The 21,803-nt window shown below is 38.8% G+C and overlaps 2 protein-coding genes across 3 annotated transcripts; one reads left to right on the top strand and one right to left on the bottom strand.

Annotated features, from left to right (window-relative positions):
• Nucleotides 1-5,454: 5,454 nt before the first annotated feature.
• LOC108698757 (40S ribosomal protein S29) lies at nt 5,455-8,643 on the bottom strand. The gene is made up of 3 exons (XM_018230519.2): nt 8,485-8,643; nt 7,051-7,150; nt 5,455-5,596 (listed from the first exon to the last, which is right to left on the bottom strand). The coding sequence occupies exons 1-3, from the start codon at nt 8,544-8,546 to the stop codon at nt 5,588-5,590; spliced, it is 171 nt and encodes a 56-aa protein (XP_018086008.1). The 5' UTR covers nt 8,547-8,643; the 3' UTR covers nt 5,455-5,587.
• Nucleotides 8,644-12,286: 3,643 nt separating this feature from the next.
• Nucleotides 12,287-20,246, top strand: lrr1.L (leucine rich repeat protein 1 L homeolog). 2 transcript variants are annotated; one of them, XM_018228845.2, is made up of 4 exons: nt 12,287-12,632; nt 14,779-14,877; nt 16,756-17,483; nt 18,571-19,957. In XM_018228845.2, the coding sequence occupies exons 1-4, from the start codon at nt 12,459-12,461 to the stop codon at nt 18,824-18,826; spliced, it is 1,257 nt and encodes a 418-aa protein (XP_018084334.1). In that variant the 5' UTR covers nt 12,287-12,458; the 3' UTR covers nt 18,827-19,957.
• The last annotated feature ends 1,557 nt before the right edge of the window (nt 20,247-21,803 follow it).

Here is a 21,803-nt window from a genome sequence, read left to right as displayed (position 1 = left end):
TCTTTCTGGCCAGGCTGAGAGGCTCAGAGTATCATTGTGCTGCATATTTCCTAGGAATCTGCAGTGTAATATACATGCTGAAAAGAAGGGGTTGTTTTTTTCACTGAGGATTTAAACAGAATCTGACAGACTTGCTTCCAATTTGCATGTGCCTCTCAGCACCAGCTCCCCAGTGAGACTCTGACAGCTCCAAGCAGCAATGACAAAAGAGATGCAGGAGCTCTCCACAAATTTACTGTCAACTCAAGTGTTTACCACTGCGAGCCATTTCATTAAAGGGGTTGTTCACCTTCCAACACTTTTTCCAGTTCAGTTGTTTTCAGATTGTTTACCAGACATAATGACTTTTTCCAATTGCTTTCTATTTTCTATGTGTGACTATTTTTCTAATAATGATGTGTGGAGTGTCATTTTTCGCCATCTTTCTAAAGCAGCTTGGGGGGGGGTTGCTGACTCTCTAAACTGTTCTAAACGGATACATTTAGTGAATACATTTCTTATCTCTCTCAGAATCCCTGAGTTTCATTAAAGGCAGCTATTAGAATTGATCCAATAGTAGCTGATACTACAGTGAACAGTCTGAAAGCAAATGAACTGAAAAACAGTGTTTGAAAGGTGAACAACTCCTGCAATATTATTTTTCTTTTCATGTAGCCAAACATACCCATATTCTGGGAGATTCGCAGGCAAATATGCGATCTTAAGAGGGCATCATACATATTCTAAATTGCATTCTTGAAAACCGTGTGTTGTTACTTCTTTGTTAAAGGGGTTGTTCACCTTTAAATTAATTTTTTGTATGATGTAGACATTGACATTCTGAGACAATTTGCAACTGGTTTTCATTTTTTATTATTTGTGGTTATTTAGCTTTTTATTAAGCAGCTCTCCAGTTTGCACTTTCAGTTGTTCGAACAACCCTAGCAACCATACATTGATTTTTATAAGAGACTGTACAATGAATAGGAGAGATCTGAATACAAATTAAATTAGTAATAAAAAGAAGCAATAACAAGGGGGTTATTTATCAAAGGTCAAGTTTTAGAGGTATGTAAGGTTGTGAATATTTTCTAATTTAATAAAAACTCAAATGTAAAAAAAATTGAATCAGTGTAGCCAGTGTGAATGATGTTTTTTGCACAGGTTTGCTGGCTCCCCTAGAGAGGCTCAGAGTCTTGGCTAGGTGCAGTCTGAAGATCATATTTAAATGGAATGAGGTAACAGCAGAGAATCTTGAGAGCTGATTATTACACATATCCCACGTATAAAGAAATGTGCGGTATGGTGAATTTTATATTCTCATATGGTCCTGAAGTTTAAGCAACTGACAGCAGACTGGGGCATATTCTAAGGCACATATCTTCACTGTTAAAGGTTCTTTCATAGATCTGGGTCTATGAAGATGCCACCAAGGAATTCTCTTGTATTTATTCAAACAACATGCACTGTGCTGGTCAGTTCTGTGAGATTAGTGTCCCGCTCACCAGACTATTATATATATGTGTATACACAGATTCACATTACATGGCAGCCCAGAAGCCAGTGCAATTTGCATCAGTTCAACTTCTATGTGAACCTCATTTTCTGCTTGATGATTTGCCACAACGCCTATAAGTTTAGCTTCTACACAGCTGCCCAAAGAACAATAAGACAAAGCTTCCTTTACGAAAATGTTATGTATGCCTACTTGCTTGCTGTGATCCTGGTTTCCAAAAGGGAAGAAAACCATGTTTCTTAATGCAAGGTAGTTTTGCATTAATGGATACTCAAGAAGAGTTGTTCATTAGATAAGGTGACAGATCCCCTTAAAGATATAATACCCCCATTAAACTCAGTAGGAGAGAGGAGAGCACTCTGACGTAGATTAACTGCTTGTGATTAATATTTATTTAAGCTGCTATACACAACATGTTTTGGGCTGTAATTGCCCTTTCTCAAGTGTAACAAACACAGAATCACAGTGAACTTTTAAAACACACCCATTAACCCCTTCATTCCCATCATCCAATCAGGAGTGATAAAAAATGTTCAATTTTGTGTCCACAGGTGATCGAAGTAAAAACGAAATTATCTTCAAAGTGCTTGAATATTTTGTGCAGGAAATGTCCAATCAATTAAATACATTGTATACAATGTTAAAAACTCTCCAGAGAAATACATATCAATTGTGCAAATCTTCACCAACCTGTTAAAAACAAATTTCATAAAAGGATCACAAAAAGGGCACTATTTTTTAAAAATATATACCCTAACTCATTCAGTTTAAAAACAAGAAATCACAATGCTTGAGGCTAGTTTTTAAACCATAAATTCTTACCCTATTTCTGTCGTTATTGTAGCATATTATTCTCAATTTTCATGGTCTGCAACGTAAATGAGTTAAATTAACAATTTTATAGATACGGTTTCAAACTCCAAGCATCATTTAAACCATCAGGATGTAATGTGTTCAGTTTCTTTATCCATTTACCTTCTTTTTGTAACAATCTTTTAATTCTATTATCACCTCGCCTATCAAGGGGGGCTTCTTCGAGGACGCACCTGCGCAGTTGCATAGGGTTATGTTTACATTCGAAAAAATGTTTAGAGACCGAAGTATCAGTTTGTGTGTTTTCTTTATAATTTCTAATATTATTTTTGTGTTCTTGAACCCTTTGTTTCACCTCTCTGGAAGTTTGCCCCACATAACCCAAGCCACAGGGACATTTAAGAAAATATACTACATGAGTTGATTTGCAAGTGGCATATACGTTTAAGTCAATCTCATGTCCTTTTTGGGATGGTTAATTTTACTGCCTTTTATTATGGAAGAGCAACAATTACAACTCAGACAAGGATACGTTCCCTTCTTTTTCTTGCCATGCTTTTTCTTGAAAAACAATTCTTTTTGAAAAAAGAACCTTATTGTCGTAATATCCTTGCCTATTATAGGTTTGTGGACGACATTCTATTGTTCTGGAATGGCCCTATGGATTTGCTTGAAAAAATGATTGAGGAAGCAAACATGAGCCATAAGACAATTAAATTCACGCATGAATGTTCATATTCTGAAATTAATTTTTTGGATGTCAAAATTACTTTAACTAATGGTGAACTAAATACTGACTTGTTCAGGAAAAGTATGGACAAGAATAATTTGTTGCATATAAGCAGTTTTCATAGTCCGAAGGTGAAACGAGCAATCCCAAAAGGGCAATTTACTCGAGTTAAAAGAATAACCTCTCGTACAGAGAAATATGATGAAGCGAAGGTGACATTAACTAAACGTTTTAAAGAGAGAGGTTATAAATCAGATGTGATAAACAAAGCTATAAAAGAAGTAGATGTTATTCCTCGGTCAAATCTTCTATGCCCTAGGAAGAAAGAACAAACAGACAATAAACTTACCTTTGTTTCTACCTATGATTCACATAGCAACAAGATGGAGAAGGTCATTAAAAGATACTGGCCGCTTTTAAAATCTGACAGACAATATGGCTATCTATTTAGTGCTTTTCCTCTTTTTTGTTATAAACGAGGTCGCACTCTTAAAGATATATTATGCCCGTCAGATACACGCCAGAAGAAATCTTTATTTCATGGCAAGAAAAAGGGAACGTATCCTTGTCTGAGTTGTAATTGTTGCTCTTCCATAATAAAAGGCAGTAAAATTAACCATCCCAAAAAAGGACATGAGATTGACTTAAACGTATATGCCACTTGCAAATCAACTCATGTAGTATATTTTCTTAAACGTCCCTGTGGCTTGGGCAAACTTCCATAGAGGTGAAACAAAGGGTTCAAGAACACAAAAATAATATTAGAAATTATAAAGAAAACACACAAACTGATACTTCGGTCTCTAAACATTTTTTCGAATGTAAACATAACCCTATGCAACTGCGCTGGTGGGTCCTCGAAGAAGCCCCCCTTGATAGGCGAGGTGATAATAGAATTAAAAGATTGTTACAAAAAGAAGGTAAATGGATAAAGAAACTGAACACATTACATCCTGATGGTTTAAATGATGCTTGGAGTTTGAAACCGTATCTATAAAATTGTTAATTTAACTCATTTATTTGCAGACCATGAAAATTGAGAATAATATGCTACAATAACGACAGAAATAGGGTAAGAATTTATGGTTTAAACACTAGCCTCAAGCATTGTGATTTCTTGTTTTTAAACTGAATGAGTTAGGGTATATATTTGTAAAAAATAGTGCCCTTTTTGTGATCCTTTTATGAAATTTGTTTTTAACAGGTTGGTGAAGATTTGCACAATTGATATTATGTATTTCTCTGGAGAGTTTTTAACATTGTATACAATGTATTTAATTGATTGGACATTTCCTGCACAAAATATTCAAGCACTTTGAAGATAATTTCGTTTTTACTTCGATCACCTGTGGACACAAAATTGAACATTTTTTATCACTCCTGATTGGATGATGGGAATGAAGGGGTTAATGGGTGTGTTTTAAAAGTTCACTGTGATTCTGTGTTTGTTACACTTGAGAAAGGGCAATTACAGCCCGAAACATGTTGTGTATAGCAGCTTAAATAAATATTAATCACAAGCAGTTAATCTGCGTCAGAGTGCTCTCCTCTCTCCTACTGAAAGTTCAATTGTTTGGGATGTTCAGTACATCTGTTCGGGAGGATTGATGCATTCATTCATCAGGTGCTAACTGGCAGAGCGCGGATTCCCTACTTCCACCCCCATTAAACTCTTACTGCAGCTTTTTTTTAATCCTTTTTAAAACACCTTTTTTAGGGTGATGGCAGACAGGGTATTTACAGAACACCCTGAAAGATACTTTTCCACACACAAACTTAATTTTACACATGTAATACACTTTACACATGGCAAGCCACCATAAAAGGCCTTCTGCATTTTTGCATGAATCAAAGATGTGCATATGGAATGTTTTTCCCTTTAAAAACTCTCCATCACAGATCGTCATTTATTAGTGTGCTACCAGATAGTATATTTGTCAGGTGGTTCAATCCCTCTAGGTCACAAGGTTCTGCACATACTGAATTAACATACAAAGAAGAATGGCAAGCACCTATAGTGAAGATTACAATAAAGGAAGGACTAATCTCACACAAAAGTAGTAGTGCTACATTCATGACAAACGAGAAGACTTAACGGTGTCACTTCGATCAATTCGCCATCCTTTCTTAACCCACCTAGATGGCTCCTAAAGTTTGTGTACTTCTTAAGAGCTTTTATCCATGTTTTCCCAATTTGCTATATGCATGTAAGATTGCTACTTTTTGGGTATGTCTTACAGAAACACTTAAATGCTATTATAACCTGCACTATTGGTGCTCATTCTTTTTGGCCTCTCTCTGGATCCAAAACAGGATTTAGCGCTTGGCATAAATAGCAAGTCTAACGCTTTCTTGTTAATGCTTACACTGCTGCACAGTATTTAAACCAAAAAAATATAAAAAAAAAAACCACCACTTTTGGAGACTGCACCAATTTTATTTACAAAACAGAAGTATATTATGAATCCATCTGCTTGGTGCTGATTTAATGGATATGGTCTTTATTCACCAAGTTTCAGCGATACCATCATTTGCATGTTCTGAGGTGTCTAGTCCAGCTGGGAACAAAAAAAAAAATGTAGATTATGAATATTTGCAATGAAATACTTAAACTCCTGAAGGATATTTTTAAAAGACATTTGCAAGTCCCTGCTACTTACCATTATTCTTGGTATACAAATTAAATACTATTTTAACTACTGAGGTTCTGATCATGAGATACTATAGAAACAAGATAACCTTGCAAGTCTGGGTTCTGGTTAGAAAGCCAACACTGCAACACAGTGCTAGAAATACATTCCTTTTGTAGCAAATACATTTTAACAGAATATAACTTACATGCAGCAACAGAATAAAGTCATAAAATAAGCTTTAAGGGCACTGGCACAAAGTAATTTGAAGTATTTCTCCTGCCCTGATTAGCCATTTCACAGGCAGTGGAGTGCAATTATCAGAAATGGTAGCCATCCACTACTAGTGCAATTGCTGGTGAAGTTGTTTGGAAAGACAGACTTTTTGGTTCCCAGGCAAGTGAATGCATGTTTTACAGGTGGCTGTCAAATAAAAGAATGGGAGCTATTTGTCTGTAGCCCCTGAACCATTAGGGTCAAAAACCTACCCAAAGATTCTTTCTAGGCTGTTGTGTCAGACGATACCAGCAGGGTTTAGGGGGGGGGGGAACATTTTTAAATAAGCAGTATAAAAGTTAAAGGCACCATTTCTTGAAGGCGTATAATGCAATATCAAAAAGTAGATGTCCCTTTAAATGTATAATAAACAAGTATTTGCCATTGAATTATGGGCCTCTAAAAATAAGAGGCTCCTATAAGAATTTCCCAAAAAAGTGTAAGCATCAGCCAGCCATTTCACTCCCTTTTGACTATTTCCCAGTCTGTTTCAGCAACAGCTCAGCATTTTGCAATGCAGGATGAAAGCCAATCTCCCATTCTGTGGGTGGGAATGCAGCCAGCAGTAAAACACCTGACAAGAGACGCAGTTTATATTTCCCTGTGTAAAGTTACTTTTGTAAATGACTATCCACTTTTTGGTGTGATTTACATTATACAAATCTCACCTTTTATTAAAGTAGAAATCAGGGAAGTGTTATGTTTTATATATTGGTGGGACCACTAAAAATTATGTAAACAAGGGCAAACTTAAAATAAGGGAATAAAGGCTTCACTGTTTTACTATTTATCATTACAAAATAAGTAATGTCACTTGGTGTAGAGTTGAAATACCGTTTTAGCTGTAATCTTCAGTATGGCTGGCTACAACCAGGTTCTAGAGGACTTCTATTGTATTATAAATGGCTATATAAAGCCAGAAATGTCTTGTGGTTACCTATATAGGTGCAGAAAACAAGGACTTACACTAGCTGAGCAGAAACAACTACCCATATCAGTCTGTACAGACATTATTTAATTGCCAGTAAAAGGCATTACACAGTAAAGAGCATAATGCGTGTGGAAACTGCTAAGACTAAAGGGTGTCGAACAGTACAAAAACATACCTTGGTAAATCCAATATCCTTGGCATACTGTCTGAAGCACTGACGGCACATATTAAGTCCGTATTTACGGATCAGTCCATGTCTGTTTGAGCATACACGGCTACAAAGAACAGAAAAAGATAATTAGCCCTCATCTCATTACTTTAGAGCATGTCACACATTGTAAGATACACTGCTGGTATACGGTACACAATAGAATATATTACCCACTATGTGCAATTTTCGGTAGTTTTTTGACTGTACCCAATGCCTTATACATCAGCAATACAATTAGAAGCAAAAACGGTTGCTGCTAAACTGCAGTGGTACTTTTAGAGGCAATTTAGCCATCAACTCATTCAAGTATTGAGTTTCTAAATAGTGTATACCGTATAACAATGTTAAGCCTCCGACACATTTCATTTGACTCCCCCAAGTGTTTGAGCACATGCACCGGTCATGCAGCTTCATATTGTTTGTAGGGTAGGCACGCAAAGAGCAGCCCTTCAGGCAGTAGTAAAAACAGGCCCTTATTAGAGTATAAGCGTGGAATACCGCCTTACGCGTTTCGTGTTCTCACAACACTTAATCATAGGCTCTATACGAAACTCAGAAGGCTTAATGCCACACTTACTCTAATAAAGAGCTGTTTTTACTACTACTGCCTGTAGGACTGCTGTTCGAGTGCCTACCCTACAAACAACATGGAGATGTCCACTCCCTTATGCTGAAGGCCTGGGGCAGAGCACATGGGCCTCCTCGTTCACGTGGGTGAGTCTTATGAAAAGGTTTGTCCTGTAATGCATCTGACAAGGAGACTTTTCCATTGTCTGATATGGGATGGGGGAGTATACGATTTCAGACTAAAACAGGTGGCCCAAATACCCAGGGGTGGCTAAAGCATTATGAGACTATAGCCTCTTCTCGTCAGTATCCAATAGTTTGGCGGCACATGGAATAGAATGAACAGAAGCTAAAGGGAAAATTAGTACAGGCCAAAAGGGGCCACTCGATTTGTCCCAGTATTAACGACACTAAAAGCCATAAAATGAGGATACAAAACTCCGTGTGAAGCGCGACTATTGTAAAACAAAGTGAATCATGGTGTTAAAGAGCCGAGTAGAAACGTGATTGCGAGTCCCGCCCGCCGCCGCCTATAACACGAGCTAATCAGTCTCCCGCATACTATACTTTTTCCCGAGGCTCGGATGGAAGATGAAGTTGTGTAAAGGCTTCCCAAGTCGGCCTTCACGTAAGAATCTCACGCTTCCCTACACAGCACAGACGTGTGTATTAACATAGATAACGCGCAGCCGCCATTTCCAGCCACAGGCGCCATGATTATCCTCACGAGGCCCCAAGCCACATGCCGTTCGCGTTCATCTCTCAGCTTTGTCACCCAGCACAACGCGGCAGTGACTTTAGAAAAGCTTCCTAAACACTTCTGATACCCACCAGGAGCGGGATCCCTGTCCGAATTTTCTCGGATGGCTCCAATACAACTGCTGGTGACCCATCTTGTCCGACTCTCGGCAATCGAAAAGGAAGAGGAGGAGCCACGCACGCGCTATTCAGGACCAGGGAACCGATCCCAGGGTGCATTGCGTGAAAGTCTTTCTCATTGTCATGTAAACGCCTGTGTGCGATTGCGCAGCTAATGCTGCTTATTGAACCAATGACTGCTGGTGTTGTGCTGTTTTGCTGTCATCAAGTAAATCTATAGGATAGGAAATCTGAAACGAGTGGCGGTTGAGCACCATTACTTTGCCACACTGGGGCTCATTTATCAACACTGGGCTAATTTGCCCATGGCAGTTACTTATAACAAGCGATCAGTGATTAGCTTTTTAACACCAGCTGTAAGTAGAACCATGAATGCAGCAATTTGATTTGTTGCCATGGGTTACTGTCAATGGGCAAATTTGCCCAGTGTTGATAAATGACCCCCACTGTGTGGGGTGAGCCCCGCCAAAGGGTCTTCAGACTCTTTTTTGCCTCACGGCTAGTTCTGCCGAAGCTTTCCCTTGGCCTGGATGCAGAGCCCAAATGGGCTCTATGTGCCACCAGAACCCATGAAAAAACGATTTAAAAGACAACATATAAAAATGAGTGCTAGAATAAATAAGTGCTTAAAAAAGTGCATCAAATAAGTGCTATAGTGCCAAAAGGCTCCAGCCTGCAGCTAGGGTTGCCACCTGGCCGGTATTTTACCGGCCTAGCCGGTAAAATACCTGCCAAGGCTGGGGCCGGTATTACAAATTTACCGGCAATGTAGCTGCCGGTAAATTTGTAATACGATCAAAAGGAGCCCTCGGCCTGCCCCCAATCCCCTGCAACTTACCTTTTTTTTTTTGCCTCTTCTAGCGTCCTCGGGTCTCCGTCGCGTGGCCCGCCCCTTTTGACGTCACATCCAACCCCTTTTGACATCACGCCCCGCCGCTTTTGAGGCCCCGCCCCCAGCAGCCGGTAAATTTTTTTATAAAAGGTGGCAACCCTACCTGCAGCCGAATATATAAAACATTTTCTCACTGGCCAAAAGGCCGGAGCGGAGAACAAAAGCAATATAAAAGGTTAAGGTGCATTGTGCAATGTGCTAGACCAAGTAGTGAGTCTGGCACCCACCATAGGGGGCACAATCCCCCGGGCTTTCATAATGCCAGGATCCCTGGCAAGAGGATCAAGTGTTTCTCTAAAGATACTACACTTGATCGTAGCCAAAAGTCAGAGAAGCAATAGACTCCTTAATCCTCTGACTAAGTGCCTCTATGGTTGACAGATCTACAGTACAACAGCCCACAAATTTTAATGACCACCTTCCTATCGTTACGTTTAATTGGGCCAATAGCTGAACCATCAGAACTTCAGATTGAAACTGGACATTTATGGGGTGTTCAAGGCCTTCCGCACATCTGGGTTTACTTGCAAATTGTCCTGGTCCTGTCAACATTTGAGGTAAAGGCTCAGAATTGATTATTTATTGACATGTACCCAAACAGCAACTCTGGAAACAAGTAAGTGCCATTAAAATAAAATAAAATTGAAAGCAAAAGTTTGGGTACCCTTTGCCAAATTACACATTTGGTCAATTTAAGTGAAGTGAAAAGAAGTAAACAATCACAGCAGGAATCAAAGCATTAAATTAAAAGTAACATAAAAAAAATCTAAAAAAATTTGTTTGTACATAACAAAAAAAAAAACCCACCAAGACACATTTAACTTTAAATTCGGAAAGTCTTTATTAAGAAATAACTTACCGATACTCAGCTTGCGCTCCTCTCCAGTTAAGGTGACAGGGTGATGATCCATCATGCGGCCCTCGATTTCTCCTCCCTGGCTGCCTCCTATAGAAGGCAGGGAGGAGAAATAGAGCACCGCACAACGGATCGTTGCCCTGTTGCCTTTTCTGAAGAGGAGCACAAGCGGAGTATCGGTAAGTTATTTCTTAATAAAGACTTTACGAATTTAAAGTTAAATGTGTCTTGGTGGGGGTTTTTTTCGTTACTTACAAAAAAAATTTTTTTTTAATTTTTTGTTAATGGTCCTTTAATGTTACTAAATATTTGCAAATTTTAATTGACAGACATTTTATTTGACAAACTTTAAACCAAAGGAACAAAGACAATAGTATTTGTAATATTTGCAACTTTCCACTTGGCAAGTGATAAACACTGTTTTTGCAAGGTCCCTGAAGCTAATTACTTCATTAGGCTTTACTAACCATAAAGGGTCAACTGCAAAGCTTAAAGGAAAAGAAAAGGTCTTTTTCCTGGCTGGTACACCTATTAGGAGAAAACTGCACAGGCTTGGGATTCTTCCAGGGAGCGCCACAGAACAATAGTCTTCTGGCAGCCACTTAAAGGAGAAACAAACCCCTTATTAAAAAAAAAAAAAAAACTACCCCCATCCCACATAGGCCGAAATGCCCCTAACTTTTTACTTACCCCTTGGTCCAGTCAAGGATCGGAGTTCATGGCAGCCATCTTCCAGGTCTTCGGTAATCTGAGAATGAGACCCGCGGAGCATACGCAGTTGGAGAAATGTCCTGGTTTGCGACAACTGCGCATGCACTGAAATGGATGGAAATTGCTGAAGCCCTGGAAGAAGACACGAAGACCCGGAAAAGAGGGCTGCCATGAACTCTGTTCCCTAAATCGAGTTACATTTTCTATGACACTGTTAAAGGGGTTGTTCACCTTCGAGATAAATTGTAGTATCTGTAGAGCGTGATATTCTTAAATAATATACTACTGGTTTTCATTTTTTATAATTTGTTGTTTTTGAGTTATTAGCAGCTCTCATGTTTGCAGTTTCAGCAATCTGGTTGGCAGGGTCCAAATGACCCTAGCAACTGTGCATTGATTTGAATGAGACTGGAATATAATTAGGAGAGGCCTGAATAAAAAGATGATTAATAAAAGAAGTAATAACAATACATTTGTAGCCTTACAGTGATTTTTTTTAGAAGAGGTCAGTGACTTCCATTTCAAACTGTAATAAGTCAGAAGAAAAAGGCAAATAATTAAAAAACTATAAAAAATGAAGACCAATTGAAAAGTTCCTTAGACTCAACCATTCTATAGCATACTAAAAGTTAACTGAAAGGTGAACCACCTCTTTAAATTGTCCTTTTGCATACCATGGATCTAAACCTAGACTAGGCACATGTAATTTAATCCATACACACAATGGATATTTGTACATGTACATAAGGTTGCCACCCAGTGTCAAACTCCCAGTGGCCCAATGGGCCCTCCTGCTGCTAAACTTTTGGCCTATTTCATGGCCATTCCCTATTTCTATGAGAACAAAGAGGCTAAATAGATGGAATAACTAGAAGAATAAAGGTTGATTGAGGAGATGAAGAATCATAGTGAGAGTGGCCCCTGGTCTAAGGTTTTATGGTGGGCCCCTGGTGTCCCAGTCTGACACTGTTGCCACCTAACCATATGTACCAGTTCAGCCACAGATCTGCCATTAAGGGAGGCATAATGGATAAAGGACTGTGTTTTAGTTTAAAGAAGCCACTGATATATTTTAAATGCATTTATTGCCCACAGCATTCCTAGGTCACTCCATCGACTTCTATACACAAAAGCCACATAATCACGTTGCTATAGTTACTGGAGCACTACGCTCAAGCACATGAATCCAACTGGATCCTAAAACGTGTTAAATTGACATCTTGCAGTTTATAGTCACTATTTCAACAAAACCTGACGCAACAGGCACGCAACAGACAGCTATAGAATTGCCGCAGCGTCGCAGGCATGAGGCGGACTGCACAGTAGTGACGCGTGAGAAAGTCGCCCTGCGAGTAAGGCGGGAATATAGAGTTGTGATTGAAAGTGCAATGACTGCGGCTAAGAGTCACTCTGGCTGTTGCTTTTGATCTTGGAGGACAAGGGGGAAGTCGTGTTTGTGAGCTAGCCATGAAGTTACAGTGTGAGGTGGAGGTGATCAATAGAATGCTGCCCACTTTCGGCTTGAAAAACCGAGGGAAAGGCACTAGGGCAGTGCTGTCTGTTGGCAGGCAGGAGGGGAAGCGGGGAGCAGCCTACCTGATGATCTGCACCCTGAAGGACAAGTCTGGCTCCAGATATAAGGTATGAGGGAGTGAGGAGGACTGGTGAGGGGCAACTAGTCTATTGCAGTGATAACGAGTGGGCACAGATCTTTGCCTTTATGTACATACAAGTGGAATGGGAACCCCCATGCCTATTAATTCATTACAATGTGCAGCACTTTCCCCATAAATCAGCCCCCCCTGAGAGCTTCAGTGAGAAAGGCTGTGCTCTTAGTCTTTATTTTATTTTCAATGTATGGATTGGTGTGTGTTAGTTGACTGATTAGTTGATGCTGTTTCAATAATTTGACTGTGGTCTTGACTTGAACTTCAAAGAGTGAAGCCACCTAGTCTTGCTTAAAGGGATACTGTCATGGGAAAAAATGTTTTTTTCAAAATGCATCAGTTACTAGTGCTGCTCCAGCAGAATTCTGCTCTGAAATCCGTTTCTCAAAAGAGCAAACAGATTTTATATTTAATTTTGAGATCTGACATGGGGCTGGATATATTGTCAGTTTCCCAGCTGCCCCAAGTCATGTGACTTGTACTCTGATAAGTACTGCTGTACTGCAAGTTGGAGTGATATCATCCCCCTCCCCCCCAGCAGCCAAACAAAAGAACAATGGGAAGTTAACCAGATAGCAGCCCCCTGACACAAGATAACAGCTGCCTTGTAGATCTAAGAGCAGTTCTCAATAGTAAAATCCAGATCCCACTGCGACACATTCAGTTATATTGAGTAGGAGAAACCACAGCCTGCCACAAAGCAGTTCCATCCTAAAGTGCTAGTTCTTTCTGAAAGCACATGACCAAGCAAAATTACCTGTGGTGGCTGCCTACAAACCAATATTACGACTAAAAAAAAAAATACACATTGGTTCAGGAATTAAATGTTATATTGTAGAGTGAATTATTTGCAGTATAATATAGTTATAAAAATACATCATAAAAATCATGACCGAATCCCTTTAAAGGGATACTATCATGGGAAAACATGTTTTTTTTTCAAAACGCACCAGTTAATAGTGCTACTCCAGCAGAATTCTGCACTGGGGCTAGACATATTGTCATTTTCCCAGCTGCCCCCAGTCATGTGACTTGTGCTCTGATAAACTTCAGTCACTCTTTACTGCTGTTCTGCAAGTTGGAGTGATATCACCCCTCCCTTCTCCAACCCCACCCCAGCAGCTTAACAACAGAACAATGGGAAGGTAACGAGATAGCAGCTCCCTAAAACTGGCCACAGACGCAAAGATCCGTTCGTACGAATCAATGTACGATTGGACTTTCCCATCTCCCAACCTGCCACTAACCATTCAGATCAAAGTCTTACCATTCCGAACAAATAAAGTAGTTAAAGAACAGATAACCCGATGTTTTGCCCCTGACAGCAATCGTACGATAGACAAAGCTAGTGACAGTCTCCCACTGAAAATAGTACAATCGGCAATACACGCAGAGATATTACCTGCAGCCGACAGAAATTTTCTAACCTGTCCGATCGACCGATCTCCGCTGGGCGAAAAATGTCGGGACTCTCCACAGACGTTCTGAAAATGAGCTCTTTGCGTCTATGGCCAGCTTAACACAAGATAACGGCTCTCTGGAAGATCTAAGAACAGAACTCAATAGTAAAAGCCAAGTCCCGCTGAGACTGATTCGGTTACATTAAGTAGGAGAAAACAGCCTGCCAGAAAGTAGTTCCATCCTAGGCACAAGTCACATGACTGGGGCAGCTGGGAAACTGACAATATGTCTAGCCCCATGTCAGATTTCAAAATTGAATATAAAAAAATATGTTTGCTCTTTTGAGAAGGGGATTTCAGTGCAGAATTCTGCTGGAGTAGCACTATTAACTGATGCGTTACTGTTTTCCCATGACCGTATGTATCTCTTTAACTAAGTCCTTGTAGAAGGCACTCTGCATTTTTGCAGTGGCCAAACGTACTGAAAACGCATCCAACCAGCTTTCCGGCCCATGTGATTAACACTGACACACAATAGCATGGCATATGCCTATGCTCAAGCCATTTCTGACATAGTCCTGACCGTTGGCCTGTGGGCTCGGGATCCATCTTGTTAGAAAATGGTAGTGAATGTCTCAGGTGGCAGTGTTATTTGCAGTTGTAGCATTACATTGTATTATCTAAGGATTTTTATTACATATATTTGTTCTGAATAAACAGCTGGAAAACAACATTGAACAGTTATTTACGAGATTTGTGGGAGAGGGAAAAGCTACGCTACGGCTTAAGGAACCAGCACTGGACATATGTCTTAGTAAGGTATGGTGGCACAGAAATGTTATTCTTATACTTCTGCTTTTTTACTTTGCACTGAGATTACTTTTTCTCCATCGTTGTCTTCTTTGATAATAGATTCTGGACCTAATTTCTCCAGAGAAATAACACTACATCTTATCAATAGTAACTAGCAGAGAACTGCTATCCTAGATGCTAATAGGAAGTTCACATTCCGCTTAATTGTGATGTCAATGAAATCATTAAGAATGAAGTCATTAAGAATCCGTATTTATATGCAATTAGTTTTAACCCAGAATCATTATTTTTATTTCTTCTCTGTACTATAAAGCAGTAAAAAGGGGCAGTATACATCAGTGTGCCACATTCTGCCTATTGCTTTAAATAAGAAGCAACATTTTTTGTTGGTTGAAAGTAGTACATTGCACAGAATAGTGAAACTTAAAGGGCAAGTCAACCCCAAAATAAAAATTGTCCTAATAAAAGAAAACATAATTCTAAGCAGCTTTCTGATATACTTGTTTTAAAAATTTTCAGTGCTTTTAAAATTATTTCTAAAAACAATTGCTGTTGAAAGGAGCATTTGCTTAACTCCTGGTTGTTACTTTCTAAACAATGTTGCAAAAGTCTGAGTTCCCTAGCAAAGACTGTTCTGTTAATCAGCTGCCTTGTCTTACATTGTTTCAACACATATACAAATAACTTAAAAGCCATAGAAAATTTACAATGAATGTATATTACAAATTTGCTTAGAATTATGTTTTCTTTTATTGGGCAAAAAAATATTTTTGGGTTGACATTTGGGTTTTACACTATATGGTTTATTCAAGTGCAGCCCAACCAAAGTCTGTTACTAAGTTAATAAGCACTAAAAGTATATTTATCTGGTTTTAGATTGGCCTCTAAAGGCAGCCATACACAGACTGATCATGTACTCTGATTGGCCTATGGCATGGCTGCTATTTAAAATTGGCAGACCCCTCAAATGGTTCTTACATCAAAACTGAAGAGGAGATGCGGCACTGATCTGCTAATGATGGCCAATCTTGTGTATCAGTAGATGAAATGTTAAAACCGATATATATATATATAGACAAATACAAGATTCCTCTGCACTCAACCCATTATCAATATATTTAAGACAGCGACATTTTGTGCATACTGCTACTGAAAAATGCCTTACCCTTTAAACAAAACAGGGATTGTTTGTGCAGAGGAATCTTGTATTTGTCTATATGTTTTTTGTGGTCACACCCTGGTCACATTGCACCCCCGCCTAATGATTTTAAAAACTAGTGGTGAGCACAACTTTCCCCTGTTTGTTATAGTTATACAGGAGCAGTGACCAGCTCCATGTTGTAGCTCCCACCCCCTCCAACTATAGTCAGGTGATCCCACTGGTGTCTAATAAAAGGGCAGCCAAGTTTGGGAGTTTTACTTTGAAAGCAGCTAGTAAGTTGCAGGTAAAACGTATTCGTCCCTTTTATAAAATGTATAATTAAACCATAGAATTCTTAATGAATCAGATGAAAATTGAGCATAGGACTGGCCAGATATGGGATGACTTTGACGTAGTTGGCCAGCTTAAATATATTGCAATATATGGACAAACAATCCCTGTTTTGTTTAAAGGGTAAGGCATTTTTCAGTAGCAGTATGCACAAAATGTCGCTGTCTTAAATATATTGATAATGGGTTGAGTGCAGAGGACTCTTGTATTTGTCTATATGGTTTTTTGTGGTCACACCCTCATTGCACCCCCGCCTAATGATTTTAAAAACTAGTGGTGAGCACAACTTTCCCCTGTTTATTATGTGTATAGACAGTTAACATTGTTAGAAATCTATCTTGTCGTTGCGAATAAAATTTCACAATTGATATTTTTGTTTTTTTTACTTCAAGGCTGAAATATGTGGTCTAAGGAATTTTATTTCTACAGTGGGACTGGCAAACAAAGGAACAGATATAGGTACTGTGTCATTACCACGACTGACCCCAGCCAAGACATCTGAAATAGAGAAACCTAGAAGCAAACTGTTTATAACTACTAAGAAGGATTATCCAATCACGAAAAGCTTCCCTTATTCATTGGAGCATCTTCAGGTTTCTTACTGTAAACTTGCAAGAGTTGATATGCGCATGCTTTGCTTGAAAAAGCTTCAAAAGCTGGACCTCAGCAATAACCACATTAAAAAGTTGCCAAAGACCATTGGTGATCTCGTTTGCTTGCAGGAACTGATACTGAATCACAATTTTTTGGAATCTTTTGAGGTGGTTTTGTGCAGCACTACGCTGAGAGACACTCTGAAATCCCTAGACTTGAGTGCAAACAAGCTGAAGGCCCTTCCTGTCCAGATTTGCAATTTCAAAGAACTTGTGAGCCTGAAACTAGATGAAAATGAACTCTTGCAGTTACCTTTCCCAATTGGACAGCTGAGCAAACTTCGTTTTCTGTCAGCTACTAAAAATAAACTTCAGTGTCTTCCAAATACTTTTAAAAAGCTCACACTTGAAAATCTAGATTTGTTTGGAAATCCTTTTATGCAAGCCACCCCTCTGGTTCCTGACATACAGTTGAAAATACCATTGCCTTTGCTAGAAACTGCAGCAAGAGCAACTTTAAAGTACAGGTAAGAGATATTATGGTATTCATGAGCTTAAAGCTTCCCCAGCACAAAATGACACTACAAACCATAAAACAAGAGCCTTGTCAATATCTGAATCAACTTCAAAAGTTTTTAAGTTTTATGTCACTCAAAAACTGCTTTTTGCAGAATTTAAAATGTCATTTTAAGCAGCTTTCCAACATCCTGATTAGTTTTCAGTGGCATTGCTATTAGTAACAGAATAATTGCTATCAGAAACACTATCTGCCTTTTAAAAGGGGTGTTTTTACTTTTAGTATGTTATAGAACAGCCAATTCTAAGCAACTTTGCAATTGGTCTTCATTATCTATTTTTTATAGTTTTCTGATTTGACTTTCTTCTGACTCTCTTCAGCTTCACATGGGGGGGAGGGGTCACTGACCCCCAACTTAAAAACAAATGCTCTGAAAGGCTACAAATGTATTGTTATTGCTATTTATTACTCCTCTTTCTATTCAGTTCCTCTCCTATTCATATTCCAGTCTCTTATTCAAATCAATGCATGGTTGCTACGGTAATTAGGACCCTAGCAACCACATTGCTTAAACTGCAAACAGAGAGCTGCTAAATAAAATTAAAATATCATTCCCTATATCATACTAAAAGTTAATTTAAAGAAGAACAACCACTTTAATTCTCTGCATCCCTGGCTTTGAATCCTTTTGTAGCTGACGTCTCCCGACAGAAAGGCCTGCAGGACAACTGACCTCTGCTACATGGTTTAAAGAGTCAACCAGAGAACAGAGAGGAATAAACAAATACTTGTTTTATTTGTAGTTACATTTTCACAAGTTTAAAGCCATTGAAAATAACTAATATATCTTAGACAAGAGGGGCCAGTTTATGGGAATCCTCCTTCTTTTGAAATATCTCTCCTGTAGTATCAGTCTTAGAGACCTCCCCATGGTTTTCAATTTTGTAAAGCTAGCCAAAAACACATTTTGTTCCCATAAATGAATTGAGATACTGATCTGTGTATTTTTCATTATGTAATGTTGGTTGTGAATGCATGCACTCTAGCAATAGATTGATGGTTTCTTTTTTGTTTTTTTTTTCCCCCTACACTTCAAGAATTCCTTACGGACCTCATCTCATCCCTGCTACCCTCTGCCAAGATCTGTCCCTGGCTAAAACATGTGACTGTGGCCTCCCCTGTCTCAATTCCTTCATTCAAACAGTTGTACTCATGAACCTCCATCAGGTGTCTCAAACGGTGGTCCTTGTTGATACAATGGGAGGAACAGATGGACCCATTGTTTGTTACTTTTGTTCTCTAACCTGCTACTCTCAGTTTCTTGATAAATACTTGCAAAGCACTAGAGTTTAACTTCCAAGATGCAGAGCCAGTTATTTTTTTAAATTAACCAAGACCCCAATTATCCTGTTCATGTAATAAATGTATGATCAGCACTCACACAGAAAAGGAACAGACATACAGTATATCCATAAATGTTCAAACAAACGCATGTGTGCTTTTCATATAACAACAGAGTGATTGTTCCATCAGCTCACAATAAAGCTTTAATGGGTAAGTGATTAGGAGGCCTCACAGAAAGGTGGAAATATTAGGGGTTTGTCAGCCATTATCTCTTTCAAGCACTTTAATCTACTTTTTTTTTTTTGTTTAGATTGTTGCAACCTTAACCATAACTTTGCCTTTATTTCTACTCAACAGTAAGCATGTGATAAATTCTGCCTGGTACTGCTTCCCAGGTATGGCAGTCTGAAAGTAGTGGCCCCTGTTCTCCACCTTCCATTTATCTTCTGGTCTAGTTCACATTTCCCTCTGAAGCATTTTGCACATGTGCAGCATTGGCCTGGTTGTATGCAAATAGATACAGTACGGCACAGTGAGAGGTATGTAGAGGTGACAGCAGTTCATCAGACCTGTTCTCTAAGTGCTTCTATTTTAAGTGCCAGTTAAAAAACTTAAGTTCTTGTACACATTTTTTTACACTTTAGTCTTATTTATTTTGTGGGCAATTCATGAATGTATATTGTTGATAATCAAAGCTATGTTTAGACAATGGATAGAAGTTGCTTGGACACAGTAAAACTGATGTAATAATTGGTGTGTCAGTTCGAATTAATTAATTTTCTGATGGCATTGCTTCTTTAAAGAATGTGTCAATCCAATGTATTTATTTTAAAGTAGGGATGCACCGAATCCAGGATTCAGCCTTTTTATCTAGATTCGGCCGAATCCTTCTGCCCGGCCAAACCGAATCCTAATTTGCATATGCAAATTACAGCGGGGAGGAAAAATCACGTGACGAGGAAGTAAAAAATGTTGTACCCGTTCCCACCCCTAATTTGCATATGCCGATTCTTTCACAAGGGGTTTCGGCCGAATCCAAAATAGAGGATTCGGTGCATCCCTATTTTAAAGTCTGTATAAATTTGATTGATTCCTCAATTAGTTAAAAGACAATGTTTTGCATAAGGTTTTACACCCACATACCCCCAAGGCCAAATGTGCTTTACCTAATGTAAAGTGAATATGCAGCATGAACTCCATCTTGGTTCTTCCTGGTTTCATCTTCTGTATAATAAATTTATTGCTGAAAGCACAGGCATCTCAGAGGGTAAAATAGGTAAGCTTTACTAGCACCAGAAGGAAGGTCATTGGCTTTTTTTATAAAGTGTGCATGTCATTTTATATATATATATATTTATATGTTTTGTTTTTTCTGCAGATAGTTTTAACATGACATTTTTTAATAAATTAATAAAAACATTTGGTAGCATTCTGTTGTTTTGGGATGATTTTTGTTTAAAAAAAAAAAGTTGAATACAGAATCTCAAACTTTAAGGAATTACCTTAAAAAAAGTAGCCTTGGTAGTGCAAATCATTTCTTTTCATTCATGTCATGGAGGAAGAGGAACCAGCTATGGATAAATGCCCCAAATCACCCCCTTCCAGCTTTCATTGTGCTAAACAGTAATAGCCTGAAAGTACCAACTGATGTCAACCAATTGCAGCTTTTAGAATTAGAACTAGAAATGACAATGTAACCACATTTGTTGACCAATCATGCCACCCAGAAGCTACATCTGAGGTCAAAGTGACCATGTAGCTTCAGGATTTGCCTGCTTGGCACCATCCTGGTCTAAACAAACGGGAATACAAATAGTGTGTAAGATCTATGTGACACGCTGGGTTATTACAGTTGTATGGGGACTTTCATTCAACTACACAGGTAATTTTTATGTCCTTAGCAATGTTAACATGAGTAGTCACATCAGTACTCCATCAGAGCCACCATCAGTAACCATGGGTGCCCCATACCTTAGTACAGCCTTCCCCCTGGGTCATGTATATTAGCTGACTGGTCATTTGGCCCCCTTAAGTAGTAGTATGAAACTAAGCCCAGAATGGAGCAGGAAAGTCATTATAACACCTTAGCCGATACCCTGGGCCAGTGCTCCTGTGAAAACTGCACCGACCTGGGCTACTTTCGTATGAGCACCACGGTGAGAGCTAATTCCACTTCTTTTTTTGCCCCACGCCAGCTCATGCAGCGAAAAAGCCTTCTTCCTTAAAGTTTAGCTTTTCACTTTGTGCACCAGATACGATGGAGGAAACAGGAAGAGCACCAATGTTACTTGCACATAAGTAACCCAGGCTGGTGCAGTTTACTGAAGTATTGGCCTGGGTTATTGGGCATGATTATATATATATATATATATATAGATATATATATAAATATGATTATATGTTTTTTTGGACAAACCATTTCCTTCATGGAGAACACATGGGCCACAGGGAGCTTACAGTCAACACAGTTGGTAAGTAAATGCATGAGCGTATAATATTAGATAATTAGAAAATCCAGACATGGTGGGATCTATATGAAATAATAAAATAGATTCTAGTACAGGTGTGGGATTAGTTATGCAGAAAGCTCCTAATTATGGAAAGGTTGTCTCCCATAGACTCCATTTTATCCAAATAATTCAAATTTTTAAAAAAATTTTTTTTAAAATTTCTCTGCAATAATAAAACAGTAACTTGTACTAGATCCAAACTAAGCTATAATTAAGCCTTATTGGAAGCAAAACCAGCCTATTGGGTTTATTTGGGGGCCGATTCACTAAATTCGAGTGAAGGATTCGAAGTAAAAAAACTTCGAATTTCGAAGTATTTTTTGGGCTACTTCGACCATCGAATGGGCTACTTCGACCTTCGACTACGGATCGAAGGATTCAACTAAAAATCGTTCGACCATTCGATAGTTGAAGTACTGTCTCTTTAAAAAAAACTTCGACCCCCTACTTCGGCAGCTAAAAGCTACCGAAGTCAA

The sequence above is a fragment of the Xenopus laevis genome, chromosome 8L (assembly GCF_017654675.1).
Source record: "Xenopus laevis strain J_2021 chromosome 8L, Xenopus_laevis_v10.1, whole genome shotgun sequence".
In the NCBI taxonomy this organism is placed as follows: Eukaryota; Metazoa; Chordata; class Amphibia; order Anura; family Pipidae; genus Xenopus; species Xenopus laevis.
This window is presented reverse-complemented; position numbering and strand designations above follow the sequence as displayed.

Bases quoted from the DNA above. Each gene is read 5' to 3' on its own strand.
- LOC108698757 (XM_018230519.2), bottom strand. From the start codon at position 8,546: ATGGGTCACCAGCAGTTGTATTGGAGCCATCCGAGAAAATTCGGACAG. The intron at 7,151-8,484 runs GTGGGTATCAGA...TGTTCTTTGTAG, and splicing joins GGACAGGGATCCCGCTCCTG to CCGTGTATGCTCAAACAGAC.
- lrr1.L (XM_018228845.2), top strand. From the start codon at position 12,459: ATGAAGTTACAGTGTGAGGTGGAGGTGATCAATAGAATGCTGCCCACT. The intron at 12,633-14,778 runs GTATGAGGGAGT...CTGAATAAACAG, and splicing joins AGTCTGGCTCCAGATATAAG to CTGGAAAACAACATTGAACA. The intron at 17,484-18,570 runs GTAAGAGATATT...CTACACTTCAAG, and splicing joins AGAGCAACTTTAAAGTACAG to AATTCCTTACGGACCTCATC.